This window comes from Equus caballus, chromosome 14 (genome assembly GCF_041296265.1).
Source record: "Equus caballus isolate H_3958 breed thoroughbred chromosome 14, TB-T2T, whole genome shotgun sequence".
NCBI classification, from domain to species: Eukaryota; Metazoa; Chordata; class Mammalia; order Perissodactyla; family Equidae; genus Equus; species Equus caballus.
In genome coordinates, this window is record NC_091697.1 from 92,828,930 (window position 1) to 92,848,267 (window position 19,338).

The following is a 19,338-nucleotide window of genomic DNA, read 5'->3' on the forward strand; positions in this document are numbered from 1 at the left end:
CCTCATCACGTCTTACCTTCCCCGCTTTGAGCTCAATGGTGATAAAGCATTTTGTTTGACCTGCTGTACAGATCGTGGTCCCTGACACAGACAGGAGTTCATCCACCAGGTTCACGCCATCTTTCTGGAGGACAGTGGATGTTTTGTTAAATGTGACTCGCCAAAAGACCTTGACATCCTCAAAGGCCCTAGGAACAAAGCAAAACCCATGCAAATGCAGTAACAGGGTGCATCATCCCCGTGTCTAATGCAGAATGTGTTACTACTGCCTAAGCTCCTCATCCCGAGTGCAGCACTTACTTTACCACTGAGAATGCTGAAAATGACCAATTCTCCTCATTATAGATAACAAATTAAGGCCAGAGTTGATGTGGCATTCTTTGACCAAGTTCTATTCAATACTGAATCAAAAAGTATCTAGAATGTGAAAACGAAAACTATTTTTCTGCCTACTACGCCTTCTATGTGCAGAAATATGAAAACAAAATTATAGAGAATTCCTGCCTTCAAATGAATCTTCCTTGTTTGTCTTTTAACAAGAATTCTTCTAAAGGAAAAACACCACTGCTAAAAATGGTTGTTATTATAAAAATAAAGGGCAAGAGATGACCTACATTTTCAGAGAATATTTAGTCCCCTAATGGAAAAGTTGGTATATATACATGTCTATGTGTGTACACCACGTGCATGTACGTAATAAGCACTCAGAAGATGTGTACTGTAAGTACTAGGCTGCGAGCAAAATGTTGGTCTCTAAGTCTCTCTAACAGTAAATGGTTACGTATACGGAGTGAACACAGAACAGTAAATACAATAAAATGACGACTTCCGTAACCTAACATCTGTATGGTACTTTATGAAATACAAAACGTTCAAGGTTTTGATCAAAAGCCAAGTGCGTTAAATCACAAATTAAGAACTAGAGCCTTGGAACTCTGACATACCACATTCCACACTGCCTTCTTCTATCAACATTTCATCCTGTCTTTACCATTTTATGGACTCAAATTAGAGCCTGTATAGAGACACAGCATGTTATATCTTCCACATATGTATGAACATACCTGTCTGGCTGCCTTGTGACAATAAGATGCAGTCTTCTGGGCTCAGCTCCTTCACCCAGCTCCAGTCCACTCTGGGACTCCTCGCTGAATCCTAGGATGCCATTGTGAAGATCGCTTCCTGAAAAAAATGGAGGGTGATGATATACTTAAGACTACAAAAGATCTTTAATGCTCCACTAATCTTTCCCGATCAGATGGTCTAAAAGTAAGAAATGCACAAGCGAGTAGGGGGAGCTACAATTTTTAAAGCTCTTTACTACAAATAGACTAGAATCAAAACAATAACATCAAGGTAGCTAACACTTTGAGAACAAAAGACCAGAAGAGAAACAGAGAAAACATCAGATTCACTCCCCACGCCGACACACACGCTCATCTCTCTCTGATGAGACTCTCCTTTATATCTGATGATCCTTGACACGTTATACGTGTTTACTGTTTAAGTCAGTATATCCCCATAGAAGGTAAATTCTACCAGAGCCACAACTGTTCTATTGAGTGCTGTGTCCTCAGTACCAAAAACAGCAGGAAGCATGTTGTAAATGTTTAAGAAATATTTATTGAATAAATGAACTCCACTTAACCAATTTACCTTCCTACAAGAGCCCTGACCAAAAGATCATTTATGCTACACGTTCGGTTATTTGTCCCTGAGAAAAATGGAATTAAGGAACGCCTGAATATCTGAGTAAAAGAAACTCCTCTGAGCAACACTTGAAGTTACAGGCACCATCATACTAAAAAAAATTGTGCTTAAACTGGAACAAATCTAGGGTTCACACTACACTGAAACAGTCGCTCCAAATCCTCACCAGCACAGAAGCTAGCTTCTCAGACTAGAGGAACCCAGTGCCCAGTTCCTGCTACTTTCTATTTCTCAGTGGCCCAGTTTTGCAAAGTGATCCTAAAAGCCACGATCCCAAAGCAATCAGCCTCAAAGACCACTTTCACTCATCATCCTGAAACCTGACCCCTGAGGTGAGAAACAGGAAACCACTCAACTGTCCAAAAGGAGAGCTAGCAGTCACCAGCCCCAGGTCTATTTTGCAGGTCTGAAGCGTGAGTAAACATAGAGCCTGTTCATCACATGGCATGCACGTGATGAACCATCTTTGTGCCAGCGTCTCAAGTGTGTTTTGACTCAGCCAGATGTCCATCCTCATCCTCACTCATTAATCACTACAATCATTTCTTAGCCCTGCAGCAGAACCTGATATCAACTTTTTCTCCTCAACAGCAGTTGTTTTCTTATCACTTTGAGAGGGAATGCGGTCTTGACAAGAACACTATAAGCTTCTCACAAGCAGAATTTTCATTTTCTTTTCCAATGTGATAGGAACTAACATGGTTCTAATGAATATAACGCTTCCCTTGCCACATACACAATAATAAATTTGATGTCACATTTCTAGTAAATTTCAAGACTTGTAATGTGCCAATGATACAAAACAAAATTAAATAAACTATTTTTTCCAGTGATTTATTTTGAAGGTTTGTTCTAAAATCTAAATGTGGTTTTGGTATGCCATCTTGGTAGGCACTGATCCGCCATAGCAACTGACGAGCACTTCCATTCTCAGCTGCTGTCCTGAGCCCACGAAGAACCCTCTGCCACCACCCTATCCAGGACCACAAGCTCTCCTCATGATCCAGTAACTAATGAGGTAATGCCTGGGATAACCAGGAGCCTCTAACAACCATTTTGATTGGTCTATGCCTCTGCCAAACTGATTGCTAAATATTTTGACTATCAGCCCTGGTCATAGTCAAATAACTGTAATAAAATATGTACGTCACACAATCAGGGAGGAGGCTGTTGGAGTGCCAAAATAATTTGACAAGAAACACGTAGATGGCATTAAGTTAATGTGAATCAAAATTAGTTAAGTAACTGGTAGAACAGAAGTAGAATTTACGATACCCAATAAACTAGAGCAATAGGAATAAGCAACATTAATTCTAATTGGTGCACCTTTGTAGGGTAAAAAACAAATGATGATGCTGCATATGAAAGGAAGTTACACAACTGCAAAATTATGACTGAATTATAATTAAATGGCTAAAATAAAATAAAAATTCTGGGAAGCATCAAATCCTAGAAGTGGATCACAGAGATGTTTATTCTAAAATTTTCCTTTCATAAAAGAGAAAGATAAAGCATAGACACCAAGTGATTTAATCAAGGTCTCCCAGTTAATAACTGATCTGGGCCAAAACTATAGGCCTCATGATTTTAAGTTTTCTTTCCACTATACTGTTTTATCATAGTGTATGTGAAACTCTAAAACACTGTGTAAAACTCACAAACATTTGTATAACGGCACAGTAGGTACGAATCATGAGATGGCCTTGTCAATATACCAGTTAGTGTAAAGTACTGACAAGCTGAGCTAATCCACTTAAAGAATACAGTATAATTTCAGAGAAAAACTGCAAACTATCACCAAAAGATTTTATAAGATCCATACGGAACTCTTTAAAAACAGTCATTGTTGGGGCCGGCCCAGTGGTGCAGTGGTTAAGTTCGCACATTCTGCTTCGGGGGCCCAGGGTTCACTGGTTCAGATCCCGGGTGCAGACGTGGCACTGCTTGACAAGCCATGCTGTGGCAGGCACCCCACATATAAAGTGGAGGAAGATGGGCACGGATGTTAATTCAGGGCCAGTCTTCCTTAACAAAAAGAGGAGGATTGGCAGCAGATGTTAGCTCAGGTCTAATCTTCCTCAAAAAAAAAAGTCATTGTGGGGCCACCCTGGTGGCATGATGGTTAAGTTCGCGTGCTCTGCTTCAGTGGCCTGGAGTTCAGATCCCAGGGATGGACCTACACACTGCTCATCAAGCCATGATGTGGTGGCATCCCACATACAAAATAGAGGAAGACTGGCACAGACGTTAGCTCAGGGTCAATCTTCCTCATCAAAAAAAAAAAAGTTATTGAATTTTTAGGCTATTGTCATGTGTATACCCAATAGTACAAAAGTTATATAAACTGCAATGGTTCAAAAGCAGAACAAAAGGAAATAGTTTTAATCTATTTCCCAACAGATACAAAGAATTTCCTGACAATGAGATCTTAGACTTTAGGATGGATTATGGAAAGTGGTTGGGAAATTCCGAATGAGGTTTCAAAACACAATAGGTCATCATTGTGCTTGGATGATTAAATTAAGTATTTTCTAGAGGAAGAAAATGACAAGTGTTTTTAAGGTTTTACCTATACTGTGAAAGTATAGATTCAATGACTGTTTAACTGGCTCTGAGATAAGTGACATTTACAGTCCACTAAATTCTAGCCTGGCACTCAGAGCAACATCATGAGTTCATGTTACATGTCCATACCCGAGAAAAAAATTGTTTAAATGAATTATGATAAGTGATTTAAGTAATGCACCCTCTTAAATTTAGGATAGAATGATCTTATCACAAAATCTGTATCACAAAAGTACATTTTTATCTGCATCGCTCCAAAGATATACCTGCAATAATGATCATGGCAAAAGCTGCAAATCCAGCATCATCTTTTTCCTTCACAATCTGTGCTCCCCCTTGAGGGTCTGTGAGAAACACAAAGAAGAATTCCTGCCCCTCAGGCTCCTCATCATCCAAAATTTGAACCAATATTTTACGTTCTCTTTCTCCATCTACAAATGAAAGGATAACACTTTGTTCTTCAAAGTCTTCTTCTTCAATTGCCCACGTTAGGTTGGAAATTCCATAGACGTCACGAAGGGGAAATGTACTTGGTTCCTTCTGAGCAGATCTTTCACCAAAAGTTTTAACTGTTACACTTACATTGCCAGTAAACCCATCAGTTCTTCGGATGAGAACTTCTGCAACATTAAATGTGCCATTCTTCATTTCCTCTTCAACGTAAACTCTGGATGGCCCAAGACTAAATGTTCCATGAATGGCAACACTGGCAGTTACAGTGGTCACATCAGGCTTCTCAGACATGGCAGATGTACCAGGAAGGGTGACAAGTTTCCCAGGAATGGCATATGTACCACCGGCCTCAGTAACAGTGGCAACTATCTCAGTTGGCTGTGGAATGGCAGTTATCTTGGTTGTCTCAGAGAGTGTGGTGGAGGAGTCCGTCTCTCTAGGAATGAGAGCTGTGTCAGTTGCTACAGCCACAGTCGTCTTGGGGAAAGAAACATCCATTTCTGCCAGGTCACCATCATCCAATATTGTGATCACTGCCACACTGAAATCCAGATTCAGGCGTGGTCTCCAATTAGCATCGAACTTTTGTAATCCTTTCATTTCTACTGAAGTTAGATTAACGTAAAAAATTTCTTCTGCCTCAGAAAGCTGATCGTTAATAATGATTATTTCAAAATCAACCTCAGCTTGGAATTTTTGAAAAAGCAGTTCCCCATTCTGAACAGGCTCAAAGTCTTCCAGGGGCTTTGCGCTTCCTGCAGTTGTCTGATAGGAAACTTTAACAAGATCGCCGTGGAACCCAAACAGTCTTTGTACATGTAATCTGATCGTCTGTGTATCCTCTGCCACGACGATATTTCTTGAACTAGGGGAAAGTTGAAAGACTCCCATTGGTTCAATTTCAGCAACAGTGAAACCTGATCTGGAAAAACAAATTATACCATGAAAGAACTGACAAAATATAGGAACACTGCAGAGATTGATCACATATCTAAGATGCTGCTTAGGTTTATTTAAGATGTCCTTTCAAATTCCATAAAACTCTACTTACTTATTGATGAAGATACCAGAGCACGAGAAATGTAAGAACAGGGGCTGCAACGCCAGGTGAGGGGACCTAAGAAGTTTTAGCAAAGTGAAGAACTCATTCATCTCTTGTCCATTTCCCCAGTCACCCCACAGAAGCTCTCTAAAGGATCTGAAACATTGGGCTCCGTATTTCGATCCATGCACAGGAAACCAAAAACTCTTACATGTTCTGGATGCCAGCCAAACTTCTTAACTACCAAATAGAAATAGTTGCCCCTGCTAGATGCAAAATCCTTGCTTCTTCCAACTGGTTAGTAATGGGACTATTCCCTCAGACAAATGTTGCTAAAATTTATATATGAATTGGAAGAAACATCTATGATTGAATGACTTATCCTTATCTTTTTCCTTTGGTAGGCCCATCAGCATAATCCAGACCACAGACATATTTTCTTCAGCTAACAGGTTTTTTTAAACTTAAATTTGAATGCCTTTAGGGAGAACACCCCAGAGCCCATTACTCTCTGTTGTCAAGCACTCATCATTCAACACACAGTATAGTGGTTAAGAGCTCAGACAGTGGCCAGACACTCTGGGTTCAAATCACCACCCAACGCTTATTAGCTGTGTGATGCTGGGTTCGTTACATAATCTATCTGTGACTCATTATCTTCATCTTTAAAAGGGGATACTAACAATAGCATCTATGTCATACGGTTGCTGTGAAGAGTAAAACAAATAAAATTTAATTTTAAAATACGTATCTTAAAGCAATGCTTGGCCTAGGGTAAGCACTATAAAACTGTTAGCTATTACTGTGGTTGTTAAAGGCATTTGAATTTGTCACCCTGAAATATGTTCTGTGGCCAAAGATTTTTTAAACGGTATATGTATAATCTAAAGCCATATTCAATTCTGCCAACCAATATCGCCCACACATAAACATATATACAAACATACTTCCACACATTTTCCACATTTTACAAATAAGTGAACTGAAAAACAGAAAGATCAAGTAACTTTCCCAAAGTCGCACAGTAAGCAAGCGGCAGAGTCAGGACTCAATCCATGTGTCTGGCTCTCTGTTGTTCTTATCAAGCTGAGCCCAAGTATGAGAAAAATAAATTGTTTTTGGCTGGGACATAGTTATCTGCAAATATACTGATTTAAATTAAATTCAAAAGAGCCACTGGTTTAAACCAGTTGCATTATCATCTTCCTGTGATGCCTTATTCTTACTCTTAACCCCCTGGGGAAGTCAGGTATTTTTCAGCTGCTCCTTCAAAAACAGGTGAATTTGCCACCATGGTTCTTACTGGAGGTGTTACCCCAGGCCAACACTCTCGAGGTAGAGGTCATAATGAACCCTCCTCAAGGCCAGCAGTAGGTGGTGACCCTAGGAAAGCCAGCCTCCCTCTGTGGCACCTTGGGCACGCTGGCCATATGCTGCTCTACACTAAAATTGTTTCTGCGTCTGCTTCAAGGAAAGCGATCCTTGTGTCTTTTTCTGTTTCGACTGATAAATTCCAGACCATTCCTCAGAGACTTTCTTGGTTGAGAATGGGGTGGGTCTTACCGAAGCTGAGCCCCTCCTGGGGCACCGCTCTGCACCCCCGAGAGATGAGTAACAAAGGCCTCTGGCCGCCCAGGGCTGGGAAATGTCCACAGCAAGACTCCTCTACTTTGTTCTCCATGGGAAAACGAAAGGCTCCCTAAAAGGGAACACGAAAAGGGAAGTACGGTTTCACTTCTGAGTTCTCAAATTGGGATTCAACTCTTAAAAATGTACCGCAATATCTTCTTTTCCAGAATTCTTTGACTACAGAAGGTAAAACATTGTAAAAGTGGGGGAAGGTAAACAAACTGATAAGAAGCCCCCTAGACCACACAAACCTTGCCTTCAATCCCAGTCTGCTCATCCCATTGATTCCTTTTTGTTTCTTTGTTACAAAATCAAGTAGTGGGAAGAGAATGGCGTTAGGCAAGCTCTGATGTGTACTTGGCATTAGACTGTGGTTTGAAATGTGGCCCCAGCATATTTTAGAGACACATATTGAAGCAGTTTGGAGGGAAATATCATAATGGGCGTATTTTACTTTAAATTACTTCAGGAACATCTTTCGAAGTGATGGATATGTTTAGTCCCTTGGTTGTCGTGATGGTACCATGGACGCACGCATATGTCCAAACTCATCAAGCTATATACATTAAAGGTGTGCAATTTTTTGTATGTAATACAATAAAGCTACAAAATAAAGCTAATAAAGCTAAAAGATAATAATACATACCTTCAAAAAAATGTCACAAATATGGTGGAATGTAACAACTGTAAAATCTAGACAGTGAGTTTATGGGTGCTTATTTTACTAGTCGCTTTACTTAGCATCATGTTTGAAAATTTTTATTATAAAACTCAAAAAACTCAACAAATCTGCTTGAAAATATCAGTCTACTTGGAAACTCCTGCTATTTTAGTTTAATCAAGTTATAAACTCACTAAAGCTTTTGAACATTAATTTTATATGTAAGCACAGACTTACATACACACTCATAAAGAACAATATTTCTACAAATAAATCTTTTTGTACCTAGTAAGTGGTTACTAATACAAAAAGAAAAAAACTAAATTGTATTGAGCTGTGCATATCATCCAAAGTGACAGAAAGGGTGAGGGCTTGAAGACAAGGGCTTCTGCAGAAGAAAGGGCTAGAAAATACACAAGAAGGATAATTACGTATCTTTAACTTAGATGACGTGCCAGAAGGAAAATGAGGAGGCATCAGTGTTTGACATATCAGAGCAGGGGTACCCATCAGAGGTTAAGAAACCTCAGGACCCAGGGCAGTGCTGGTGCTCCGGGGTCTCTCACTCAAGCATCCACATTTGCGCTTTATCTATTTCTGGGCTTTCTATTGGGATGGAAGTTGGCATGACAATGTTGTCATTCTACGGTTCCTAGCCCTCACCCCCATCAGCTTGAGGAGTTCAGTTTCCATTCCTTCTTATCTCTGTGATGCAAGACCTTAGGAAAATGAAAGTCATTCTACCCTCACTGAGAGACTGAGGCTCTCAGTCCACGATGCAGGATTCATCAGAGTCATTACTGAGGCTGAATGGCTTTTGCCTGGTGACCAGCAGGACACTGTAAATAAAGGAGGGGGAACTTCAAAGATCCTGAGCCTGCTGGAAAGTCCTTTATAAACTGTCATTATAGGAATTTGCAATGAGCTTTCTATAACACGGTAGAGGTCAAACCATCCAACATTTGCATCTTCCTCAGCCTCACAGAGCTCACGGTATGATTTCAAAAGGAAGTAGATGAAGTAACAGCTGCTCTACTGTCAGAATATTCAGGTGAACGTGTAAATGGATACCAAGGCGTGTCTTTTTTATCACTATATGGGCCAAATTTGATTTTTAGAACTACTTTTAACAAACTACTAATAGATGGGCAGACTAGTCTGCTTAGTGACCTCTATTTCCAGGTGAAGTATGAAGTTTTTAAATGACTGAATAAGGTTTTCCTCATCTCATCAAGCAGCCTGCACAACCCTGATCACTTAAACATGGGAGTGTTGTATTAGAAAGCAAAACTGTTCGGTGTCCAGAGTAAGGATGATCCAAGAAAACCATCGGCCAATTACACACCTCCATGTTCTACAGGCTCATCTTAGAAAAGCCACAACTCACCCAGTTCTGGGGTCATGTTGCCGACAACAATGAATTCAGGGATTTCTGACCCAGGAGCGTATCCAGCCGCCCAGGCCACGGTGAGAGAGCCATACGTGCCTCTTCTAGAAACCACAACGTGGCTCGTCCCGGCAGTGATGTCCACGAGAGGAAAAGCAGTAGATGCAAATCCAACCTGAGGAGAAACATGCTTAGAATATTATTCTATTTCTCCCTAAAGGTGCTCGTTTTCTGAAGAGTGGGTTAAATGTCAACTTCCCCTTTGTTTATCTATATATTTTCTTGTTTTAAACTATACTCAAAGAGTAATGTTTAAGAAATGACATCTCAGATTTGAAAATGTATTCTATTTTATAACTCAGATTATAGTTTACAGCTTTATTGTTTAATCAAATTGTAACCCTTTGAATTAGCAGAATCTAAAAAAGACAAATGTAATTATGGTTAAATGAAAGCAAAAGATTAAAAATGGCATTTTAATACGACTTGGTCACGGGCCTAGACAACCGCTTTGTCTAGAACTAAAGTTTGACTTCTTTCTAAGATATCACAAATTTCTTCGTTTATAAAATGAGCACGATGAACTCGATTTCCTAGTAAGGTTCTTTTCAGTTCTTTGATTCAATTTAATTTTTTTTTGAGGATCATAAAGCTTCAAAGTTTTTTTTTTTTTTAAATAATCATCTTTTTCATCTACATTGAGTAAGATCTCGTTTGAAGCGCAACCTTCCCAGGCTATGCTGGGATTTATAGATGATTTATGGATGAAATAAGTTCTGGTCCATGCCTAAGAGTGAAATCAGATTCCTGGCTTTACTTTGTGATCTGTATGACTCAGTTTACCTTTTATTCCTAATATCTATAAATTTTGGATACCATATGATCAACAGTTATATGTAAGACTCATTCTCCCCATTTCAAATTGGAATGTAGAGTAACAGAAAAGTATGAGAGGATGTTACAGGATAGCTTCAGAGCCACAAAAAAGAAAAACAAACTTTCAATTTGACACCAGCCCAGACTCTCTGTTACAGTGAGGCTTCTGCTCAGCAATTGCCAAAGGCTTTGGTAAATCTAGATCATGCTTGCTCGTGGCTAGAGGCTGTTTGAAGGTGTCCTAGCCCCATCACACACACACACACGGCTAAGAATACAGAGGATACACCAAGGACGGGAATACACTATGGTTGGCCCTATCTTGCCATTTGGGGTGACACAGTCTGGTGACAACGTGCGTGGACAAGGAGTAGGAAATACTTTACTACTCCAAATGAATGGTTCAAGTTGAAAAGAATCTTTTTCATAAAAATCTGTGAGCAAAAAGAAGATAAAAAAACTTCAAAGCATTATTAAATTCTATACCCTCACTCCCTCTTGAACAGAGGACGTGAAGAAAGAAAACATTCCTCTCAGTTATTTGTAATATTGGTGGATTCCAGTTTAGGGGACAAAGCAAATGCATTCCCTGTGGAGAAGTAGCCCAGGAGGGAGTAACTGAAGAGCATCCCCTTAGTGGCCAGAGACCGTGTTACATAAGCTGCTGGCCAGATCTGCGCAGACTCCCGCCCCTTCATCTGCACCGGTTCCACGTCAGCATCTTGGGCCAGGCTTGCCTTAGTCAACATGAAGGCGCTCCCACCTGAAGAGCAGGATGCACTGATATCTCATAATGGTTTCAAAAATACACATGCTACCACAGCCAGAGACAACAGCCGTGTCTTGTTGCAATCCTGACAGAATCGGCCTACACAGGAAGCAAAGCCCTCAAGGTGTTCTTTGTTCTAACGTGAATTTATGAAGACGTGAGGAAACCATCTTTCTTCCGATCAACTCAGGTAGAATATTCAAATATTTAGGTGCAACAGTGTCACAGGATCTCACCACTAGCCTTTATCTACATAAGCACAAACTTGCCACAGAAAACAGAGTCCCCAAAACTAAAGACAAATATTTACAATGTTAGTAAATGAAAAAGTCTGAAATATTAACTAATGTTTCATTCTAATTTTAATTATTTAGCACAAAATATCTCTATATTGAATATTCAATATCAAGAGAAAACCTGGAAATTTTGACTTCAGGTGATTGTTATTTTAAAAATGCTATACCTTACCTTCAAATTCTACAAGACATAAACTTTCTAAAACTCCAAAAACGGAACATATTTTTCTACCAAATGTTGAAGATTGACAAATTATTTTCATATAGTGTATCCATAATGTCTCTTGGATATTCATAGAATTACTTAGATTTAAAGAAATAGTGAATTGTAAGAGATTCTAAGAATCTTAGTCCTTCCTGTAAAAGCTGCCCTCTTGTGGTTCCCGGATAGTACCACACCCAGGGCCGCTTACCTGGGAATTGGCAGCTTCCTCTGGGACAGAAAGGACAGCGGATTTTGCTTCCTGGAGAATTTTTGGCATTCCATAGAAACGTCCACCAACAAGCATCACAGTCACCAGCTGCAAGGTGAAATTCGAGCCCAGGGATAGAAAAACCTAGGAACAAACAGTATGAATGAGTTTTTTAGTACCATAAACTAATTTTCAGAGAAAAACACTGACATTTGACGAGTCGTTAGCACACTGTCTCGGGTTCCTTTAGTATCAGCTTTATCAACATATGTTCTTTCCCCCTTGTTATAAAAAAAAATCACCAGTATGAAGACTGTGGAGCAAGGAGTGGTATTTGTAGAGTATAAAAAATACAAATTTGCAAATTCTCTGTGTGTTTCCAAAGGGCCCCAAGAAGCATGAGCGTCACAGAAGCAGTATTAGTGATAGAATTACGTGCCACAGGGATGGAAGGAGCTCACTGATGAATAGTCAGCCCCTAAAACCAGCAAAACTCACTTTCTTCCTCTTCATTGAGTAATAACTGATAACGCTAATGATGTTTACTCAAAATGGATAATGATTTAGGTATACCGATTATTTGAATATTTTGGATAAATAGAAAATACTAAACCATGTATTAGATTACCAATTTTCATAATCTTAGAATGCAACAAAATAGGGGAAATCCTGAATTTAAAAACTGCTGTTACACTAAAAGACTTTCCTTTTTGAAACTTACAACACATTTTCCCATAGAAACATTGCTATCGATGATGGGTAAGCCCCCGAGTTACCCCATAACCCGGAACACTACTAAAAACTCAGTACATCTTTATTGAATATAAAAACAACCATTTCTGTGGAATCTGTTTGTCCTTTAAATATCATGTCCTTAAACACCCATCACCCCCCCAAAATGTGCAAAACACGTACTACAGCAGTTTCAAATGTTGTGCAACACAGGGGTAGCAGATGTTTCATTCATTCAATCACTCTTCGTGTTTTCAAAATGGCATTCACCGAACATGAATCATAGGTCAAGTGCCAAGGAAACAGAAATAAATCACAGCGTCCTGACTTCAATCATGTGCCCCAGCCCCATGCAGTTCACTGGCTGGGCAGCTGAGGGTTTCTTTAATCCTTATTTCCAAAAGAATGAAGGCCCAGGTGTCAGTTTAAAGCACCCAGTCATTTGTGCCCTTCCACCCAGCTCCTCTGTTCATGGGCCCATCCAGCACACAGACTTGTGTCATGTGGCAGATCCCTGGGGGCAGGAATTAACCATGAAGTTGGACAGGAATGACAACGCATCTGAGGGGAAGCTGGATTGCCTACAGAAGAACAGCAGTGAGATTAATTTGAAAAGGAACTTAAAGGTTTTTAGGAGCTGAGCATGTTCTCCAGCACGCCCTTCCCTTTCTCTGACCCAGGACTGAACCACCAATACGGTTTTACATATTTCCCACCATTCTGGATGGCACTGGGGCACAAATAGAAGGAATTTACAGCCCCATAATATCCTGTGCACATCTCGAACACTGCTTATCCACATGCTTTTACAATGGGGTGTTAATGGGTCTTCTCCCACACTAGGCAGGGAGCAACACGACAACAGGATTGTGTCTTTGCCATCTTTGGATCTGCTGTGCTTCTCACAATAGCAGGTTCTCAATAAACGTTTGAATAAATGACTCAATGGCAAATATAAAATTCTTCTTGCATTCTAACTTAAATTCTTCTAAATTTAGACTTGTTTCTTTAGTGTGCCAATGATTCTTATTGTCAGTGTGTGCCTCATACAAGCCTGTTGTTAATCAGGGGTGGTAATAGTTTACACTCCAAGGTCCTGGTGGTAAACAAACATCAAGATCCTTCTAGTTTTCAGAGCCTAATGGAAACTTACCCTGTTCAAAGACCCATTTGAAGGTCCTTCTCTGTGGCTGACCTGTCCAAAGTCCTAACTTTTACTAGGAGGGTGGAGCAGGTTGAACTGTACGTAACTCTTGTAACTAATCCCCAGCTTCAAAGAGCGATGTGTAACACTCAGTATGAGAGGGAAGAAGGAACCACTGAAAAAGTCCCACCCTTGGTTTATGCACGTCACACCTTGCCCCAAACAGTTACCTTGAAAGACTAACTCACGCAGCAACACCTAATAATCTTGGTGCAGTCTTACACCACACATCCTGGAATGTGAGAGGGAGAAGGAACCAATGCCATTTTAACTATGTTCATGACAGATGTTAAAGTAAGCAATAAGAGGAAGCTTTCATGCATGCATAAGCTAGTAAATTTGTGTTTCTCTCTATTGAAAATAGACAGAAATCATAAAAGTAATTAAAATAAGTTTAAAGAAAATATTAAGAAATTTATAGATAATTCAAATAGCATTAGGAAAAGCTAAGTATCTTTACAAACTGTACCACCAAGCTTTCAAAATGAAATGAAAAGAAGACTACCATCCTTCAAAACATTCCAGGTACCACTCGTGACAAGAGACAATCTAAGAGGCAGGAAGATCGAGGGTCTCAGTCCATCTAATATGTATCACATATTTTGGTTTTTCTATACATAGTCTGAGAGTAATTCTACACTATCCACATTGCTTAGCAAAGTAATAGAATAATAGACTCTTCACTGTGGCATGTCTTATTATAAAATCTTATTATAAAATGATACAAAACTATTCCTTGAAAAGTTAAAGGAATGCCGCCTGGTGTTTATTAGCAGAGACTATAACTAGATTGTGTTCAGAAGGTGATGTTATGTAGATGTGTATGGGAAAATGTTTCAAGGCACATAATTTAAGCACACTGTATTTTGTAAAACTTTTCTCACTTGTAAATGAGACTTAGTACAATGATATTCTGGTTAACTGAATCCACCTCTCATTTCCCCAGCTTGTGCTCTATATTCCAGTCTTGAGAATTTTTGGATATAGGAAACGGAGGTTACAAACTGATAAAACAGGCCCATGGTATTAAGTCAGTCCCCCGGAGAACCACAGGGATGGAGAAATAGCTATGGGACCCATGTCTCACTAAGAAGCCTTCATTTGTCCCCTTTATTAAACAACAAAGACAAGACCCAGGGGCACAAAAGATCAAAAGGTTACAGAGCAGGTATGAATTAGTATAATACGCTGAATGATAACCTATTTTCTATTGATCATAAGCTTATATGAAACTAAGATCATCAATTACTGGGTGGGCTAAACTTAGTGGAATACAAATAGAAAGCTGCTTCCTTTCTCTCCTGTTACTGCTTTATGGGGTTTCTTTCCACTACCCTTTGACAACGTTGTGGTTAGATCTCACAGCTTTCAGTCACTTTCAGAAAGGCAAGGGCCACATCTATATCAATGAAAACTTCTATCTCCATTCAGTTAAACCTCCCTGTTTATCCCAGTTCTTGCTCCAGCCATACCTCAAGATCTACAGTGACAAAGGGGTCATGGTATGTTGTCTCCATCCTCCTCCAGGCCCCACTTGGACCTTTCCATCAATTTTCTGGCACTTCTAGGGGAAGTGGAGGGGTTGATTTGAGAAAGAATGACAAAGATCTTGCCTTGCTGCTGTAGTGCTTTCTCAGCTAACACTGGCTGACTGCTATCCCTCCAAGAGGGTAGGCACCCAAATGCTCGACCTTTCATGGAATCGATTTGGGTGTTCCTCGAAGACTTCAGAATCCCACTCTTCACTATTTGTCCATGGAGACGATGACCTTTTTGATTCTCTCCTAGCTTCGCAATCCACCCTGCAGATTTTTCTCAAGATGATGCTAATCTGGTTACCCTTTGGGGCAGCCTCTCTTAACCACAAGATAATTAATTCCCCGTGTCATAATGCATCCCATGTATGAAATAAATTAACTTCTCTCCTATGCATTGTACCATCCATGGGAGGATTAATACGGTCACTCAAATCATTTTCTGTGGTTCAGACTGAGAAAGCCTGCTGGGGTATCTACTTGACCTACAGGAAATCCACATATTCTTATCACTCTCACCCTAAATGATGGCAGAGCAGTCTGCTGCCCTCTCTCCTCATTACCATCACAGAAAATCAGAGCCAATTTCCTAGGTTCCAGATTTTCAAGGAGAGAAGCAGGTACCAGTCTCTGTGTTCACACAGTTCCTCCAAACTCCAGGGAGCACATCTCAGTCTTTTTCCCACTGCGCTGCCTTTTGGTAGGAGCACTAGGAAGCCTACAAATTTTTCCCCTTCAATAAGCATCCTGCAGGTGTGTGCAAGTAGGTGTGTACACGTGGATGTGTATGCACAGCACTTGGAACAGTTCTTGGATACTATGTAAGTATTAAAAAAAGTACCTACTACTGTTTAGACAAAAATATTTTATCTCCAAATAGGAATATACTTAATTCATTTATAATCTGCAACTGTATTCTCCAACAATTGCTATGCATTTCTATGGCATTTTTCATGGTTACATTGAAATTTATCTGAAGAAGATTTTAAACTGATCGTGAGATCAGCAAGGGCTCTTCAGAAGCAGCTTTGATCAAAGAAACTAAAGATGTGCTACAAACCTGACTTTTCACTGGCACCGTGTCCACTTTATATCTGGCCCCATCCTGGACCACCAGTTGCCTCTCTGCATTTTCAGTAACAATCGGCTGCTCCTTTTGATCAGATGATATTCGATATCCAACAGCCACCTCTCCAAACGTTCCAGCAAGCCGGGTTATATTAATTTGAATGAATCTACTAAGGTTCTGCCCAATAAATATCGACTGGTGATCTGAATGCAGAGCAAATACCCCATGTGGGTCATCATTTGCAGAAACAGAGAACCGTGTGATGCATTTTTCCGGATCCAGTTCTGCTCCTCCCTCTACAGAAACAAGCTGCATCACATAATCTTCCTCCACCTCGGGTACATCATCTGGCAGCACATGAACATCAAAGGTCACTTCACCCTCTCCATCAGCTATGGTGAAAAATCCTTTCGCAGAAAGAAAGTCTCCAGTAATATCAAACTCACTACTTATTTCCCAGTAAACCTAAAATAAAAGGAAAAAAATCCAACCAAGTTATATAATTCAGTATATTGAAATAAAATCCTTTAAATTATACGTTGTCCTTCATAATACACAAAAAATAAATTTTAATTATGCATCATTTTATTCAAAGCTAAAGTTTCCAAATAGTTTAGAAACTATGGAGGAATGACATTGGCATCACGAAATATATTAACTCTTTCAGGCTGTCGTATGCAATTTGCAGGACAGGAGTACAAGATCTCATTTCACCTACTTCTAAAATAATAACCTATTCTGAAGAGATAAAGAGAAGCAAGCTAACCTTAAAATGCCAGTTCCACAAATATATTCAAGAGTGAACCACCCACATTATTTGAAGATAAAAAGTGAGTAGATAATCTGATACTTCATATCAGAATATGTTTTGTTCACTTTTAACAAAAAAGGAATATCCATAAAGTTTCAAGAATTAAGAATCATTCTCTAAGAATTTTTGGACTCTAAACCATAAAGTTTCAGCTGAAGAAGTACCAGTTGATCTCCAATAGAGTAAAAGAGGTAAATTCATAGAGAAATCTCAAAAAATATGTTTGCTAGCAAACAGATATCCTTAATCTGTTAGATGAATATCCTGATGATTTACAATAGCATCCCCAAACATTCTATATCATTATAACACAAATGAAACCTCTTAAAAAACAGCTGCTAAATGGAAAAAATATATTGAGAAATAAAGCCGTGAAGAATATATTAAGCAATTTGCCAAAATCATTGATAGACTTAAGTAGGAAAAGCTTCACATTACAGCAAACAAGAAAATTCAAAATAGTTGAGCCATACTCTTCATGATTAAGTATCAGGAAGATCTTTTTAATCTAATTGTAACTAAATTTAGAAAGATAGCTAGGGGTTGATGCTAGCTAGAGAGCCCAAAGGTGCTTAAATGAACCTTCTTGGCTTCTCTGAAAACTCATGTCACTTCAGTTTATCAAACGTTTAACCAGCACATGCAGTGTCTCCGTTCTTTTCAACCGTATTTGTTAGGCAAATTGTTACTTTACTTAAAAATCCAATGAAAAATGATACCGTGATCGCTCCAGAAATGCCCTTGACTCTTCTGACAAAGAAAGTAATGGTTAGGGGCCCTTCCAGGGCTGATGGCTCTGAATAGGTCTTCTCAGATAAAGACTCAGGAGCAAACTGAACAACTCCATTTGGATCACCAGACTTTTGTATCTAAAAATAGAAACGGAGAACACAGTGAATAACACACTAACTATGGAGGAAATTATAGTATCTAACAGATCAATACACAGATAAGCTGAAGAAATAAAAGAAACAGAAGTAACACCTGAATATAATCTATCTAGCTACTGATTTTTTCTTTAAGGTATGCTTTTTGGTGAGGAAGATTGGCCCTAAGCAAACATCTGTTGCCAATCTTCCCTTTTTTTTTTCTCTCCAAAGCCCCAGCACAGAGTTGTACATCCTAGTTGTAAGTCATTCTAGTTCTTCTGTGTGGGATGCTGCCACAGCATGGCTGGATGAGCAGTGTGTAAGTCTGCGGCCAGGATCTGAACCAGGAAACCCCAGGCCTCTGAAGCAGAGTGCACGAACTTAACCACTCAGTCATGGGGTCAGCCCCCTAAGTACCAATTTTTAAAAACCTTCTTTACTACACGGATTGTTAACTAAACAAGTAGGTTCTTATTCCCCAAGGATAATGGAATGTGTCCAGAAAATTACAATTTGTAGAATCTCAAAAGGATAGTACCTCGATGCCTGAATTTAGCTTTACTTGCCCCATGTTTGCTTCGCTTAACCAGCTAATTTTAACTAAGTTCTTTCTACTGATTCGGATACAATGTGGAGAGAAGCAAAAAGCCCTGTGATGGTAAATTTTATGTGTCGACTTGGCTAGGCTACGGTGCCCAACTGTTTGGTCAAACATAGTTGAGGTGTTGCTATGAAGGTATTTTGTAGATGTGATTAATATTTACAATCAGTTGACTTTAAGTAAAGGAGATTAACCTTGATAAGGTGGGTGGGCCTTATCCAATCAGTTGAAGGCCTTAAGAGCAAAAACGGCGGTCTCCCAGAGAAGAAGGAATCTGCCTCAAGATTGCAGTTGAGGAGTCCTGCTTGAGCTTCCTGCCTGCCTGCCCACAAAACTCAAACTCAAGACAGCAACTCCAGTTCTTTCCTGTTTCCTGCCTGCCAGTTTGCTCCACAGATTTTGGACTTGTCAGCCTCCAAAATTGTGTGAGCCAATTGCTTAAAATCAATCTCTCTCTCTCTGTTTCTCTGGAGAAATCTGACTGATACAGACCCCAGACAAGAGGATTTTCCAAACTTAAAAAAAGTGCACCTCTCCACATTGTTTTCAGTAGCCTTGGTCCCCAGCACTTTCCTCCCTGATGGACTGTGTGGTTCATATCAAACATGTGGAATTCACATCTGATCCAACACATCGCTGTGTTAACTGAACAAATACCATTCTTCCTTCCAATGATCTGACTCATTACTAGTTAATAACTTTTACGTACTTTGATG

The 19,338-nt window shown here is 39.6% G+C and overlaps 1 protein-coding gene across 1 annotated transcript in view; it reads right to left on the reverse strand.

Moving 5' to 3' along the window:
* ADGRV1 (adhesion G protein-coupled receptor V1) overlaps positions 1–19,338 on the reverse strand; it is a 510,967-nt gene that overhangs the window by 301,105 nt on the left and 190,524 nt on the right. Inside the window, exons 70-77 of the mRNA XM_070233305.1 lie at positions 17,872–18,021; positions 16,333–16,806; positions 11,802–11,945; positions 9,448–9,622; positions 7,334–7,469; positions 4,542–5,650; positions 1,065–1,182; positions 17–188 (exon numbers count right to left, since the gene is read on the reverse strand). Coding sequence (XP_070089406.1) covers positions 17–188; positions 1,065–1,182; positions 4,542–5,650; positions 7,334–7,469; positions 9,448–9,622; positions 11,802–11,945; positions 16,333–16,806; positions 17,872–18,021 — 2,478 coding nt within the window. The remainder of the gene's footprint in view (positions 1–16; positions 189–1,064; positions 1,183–4,541; positions 5,651–7,333; positions 7,470–9,447; positions 9,623–11,801; positions 11,946–16,332; positions 16,807–17,871; positions 18,022–19,338) is intronic.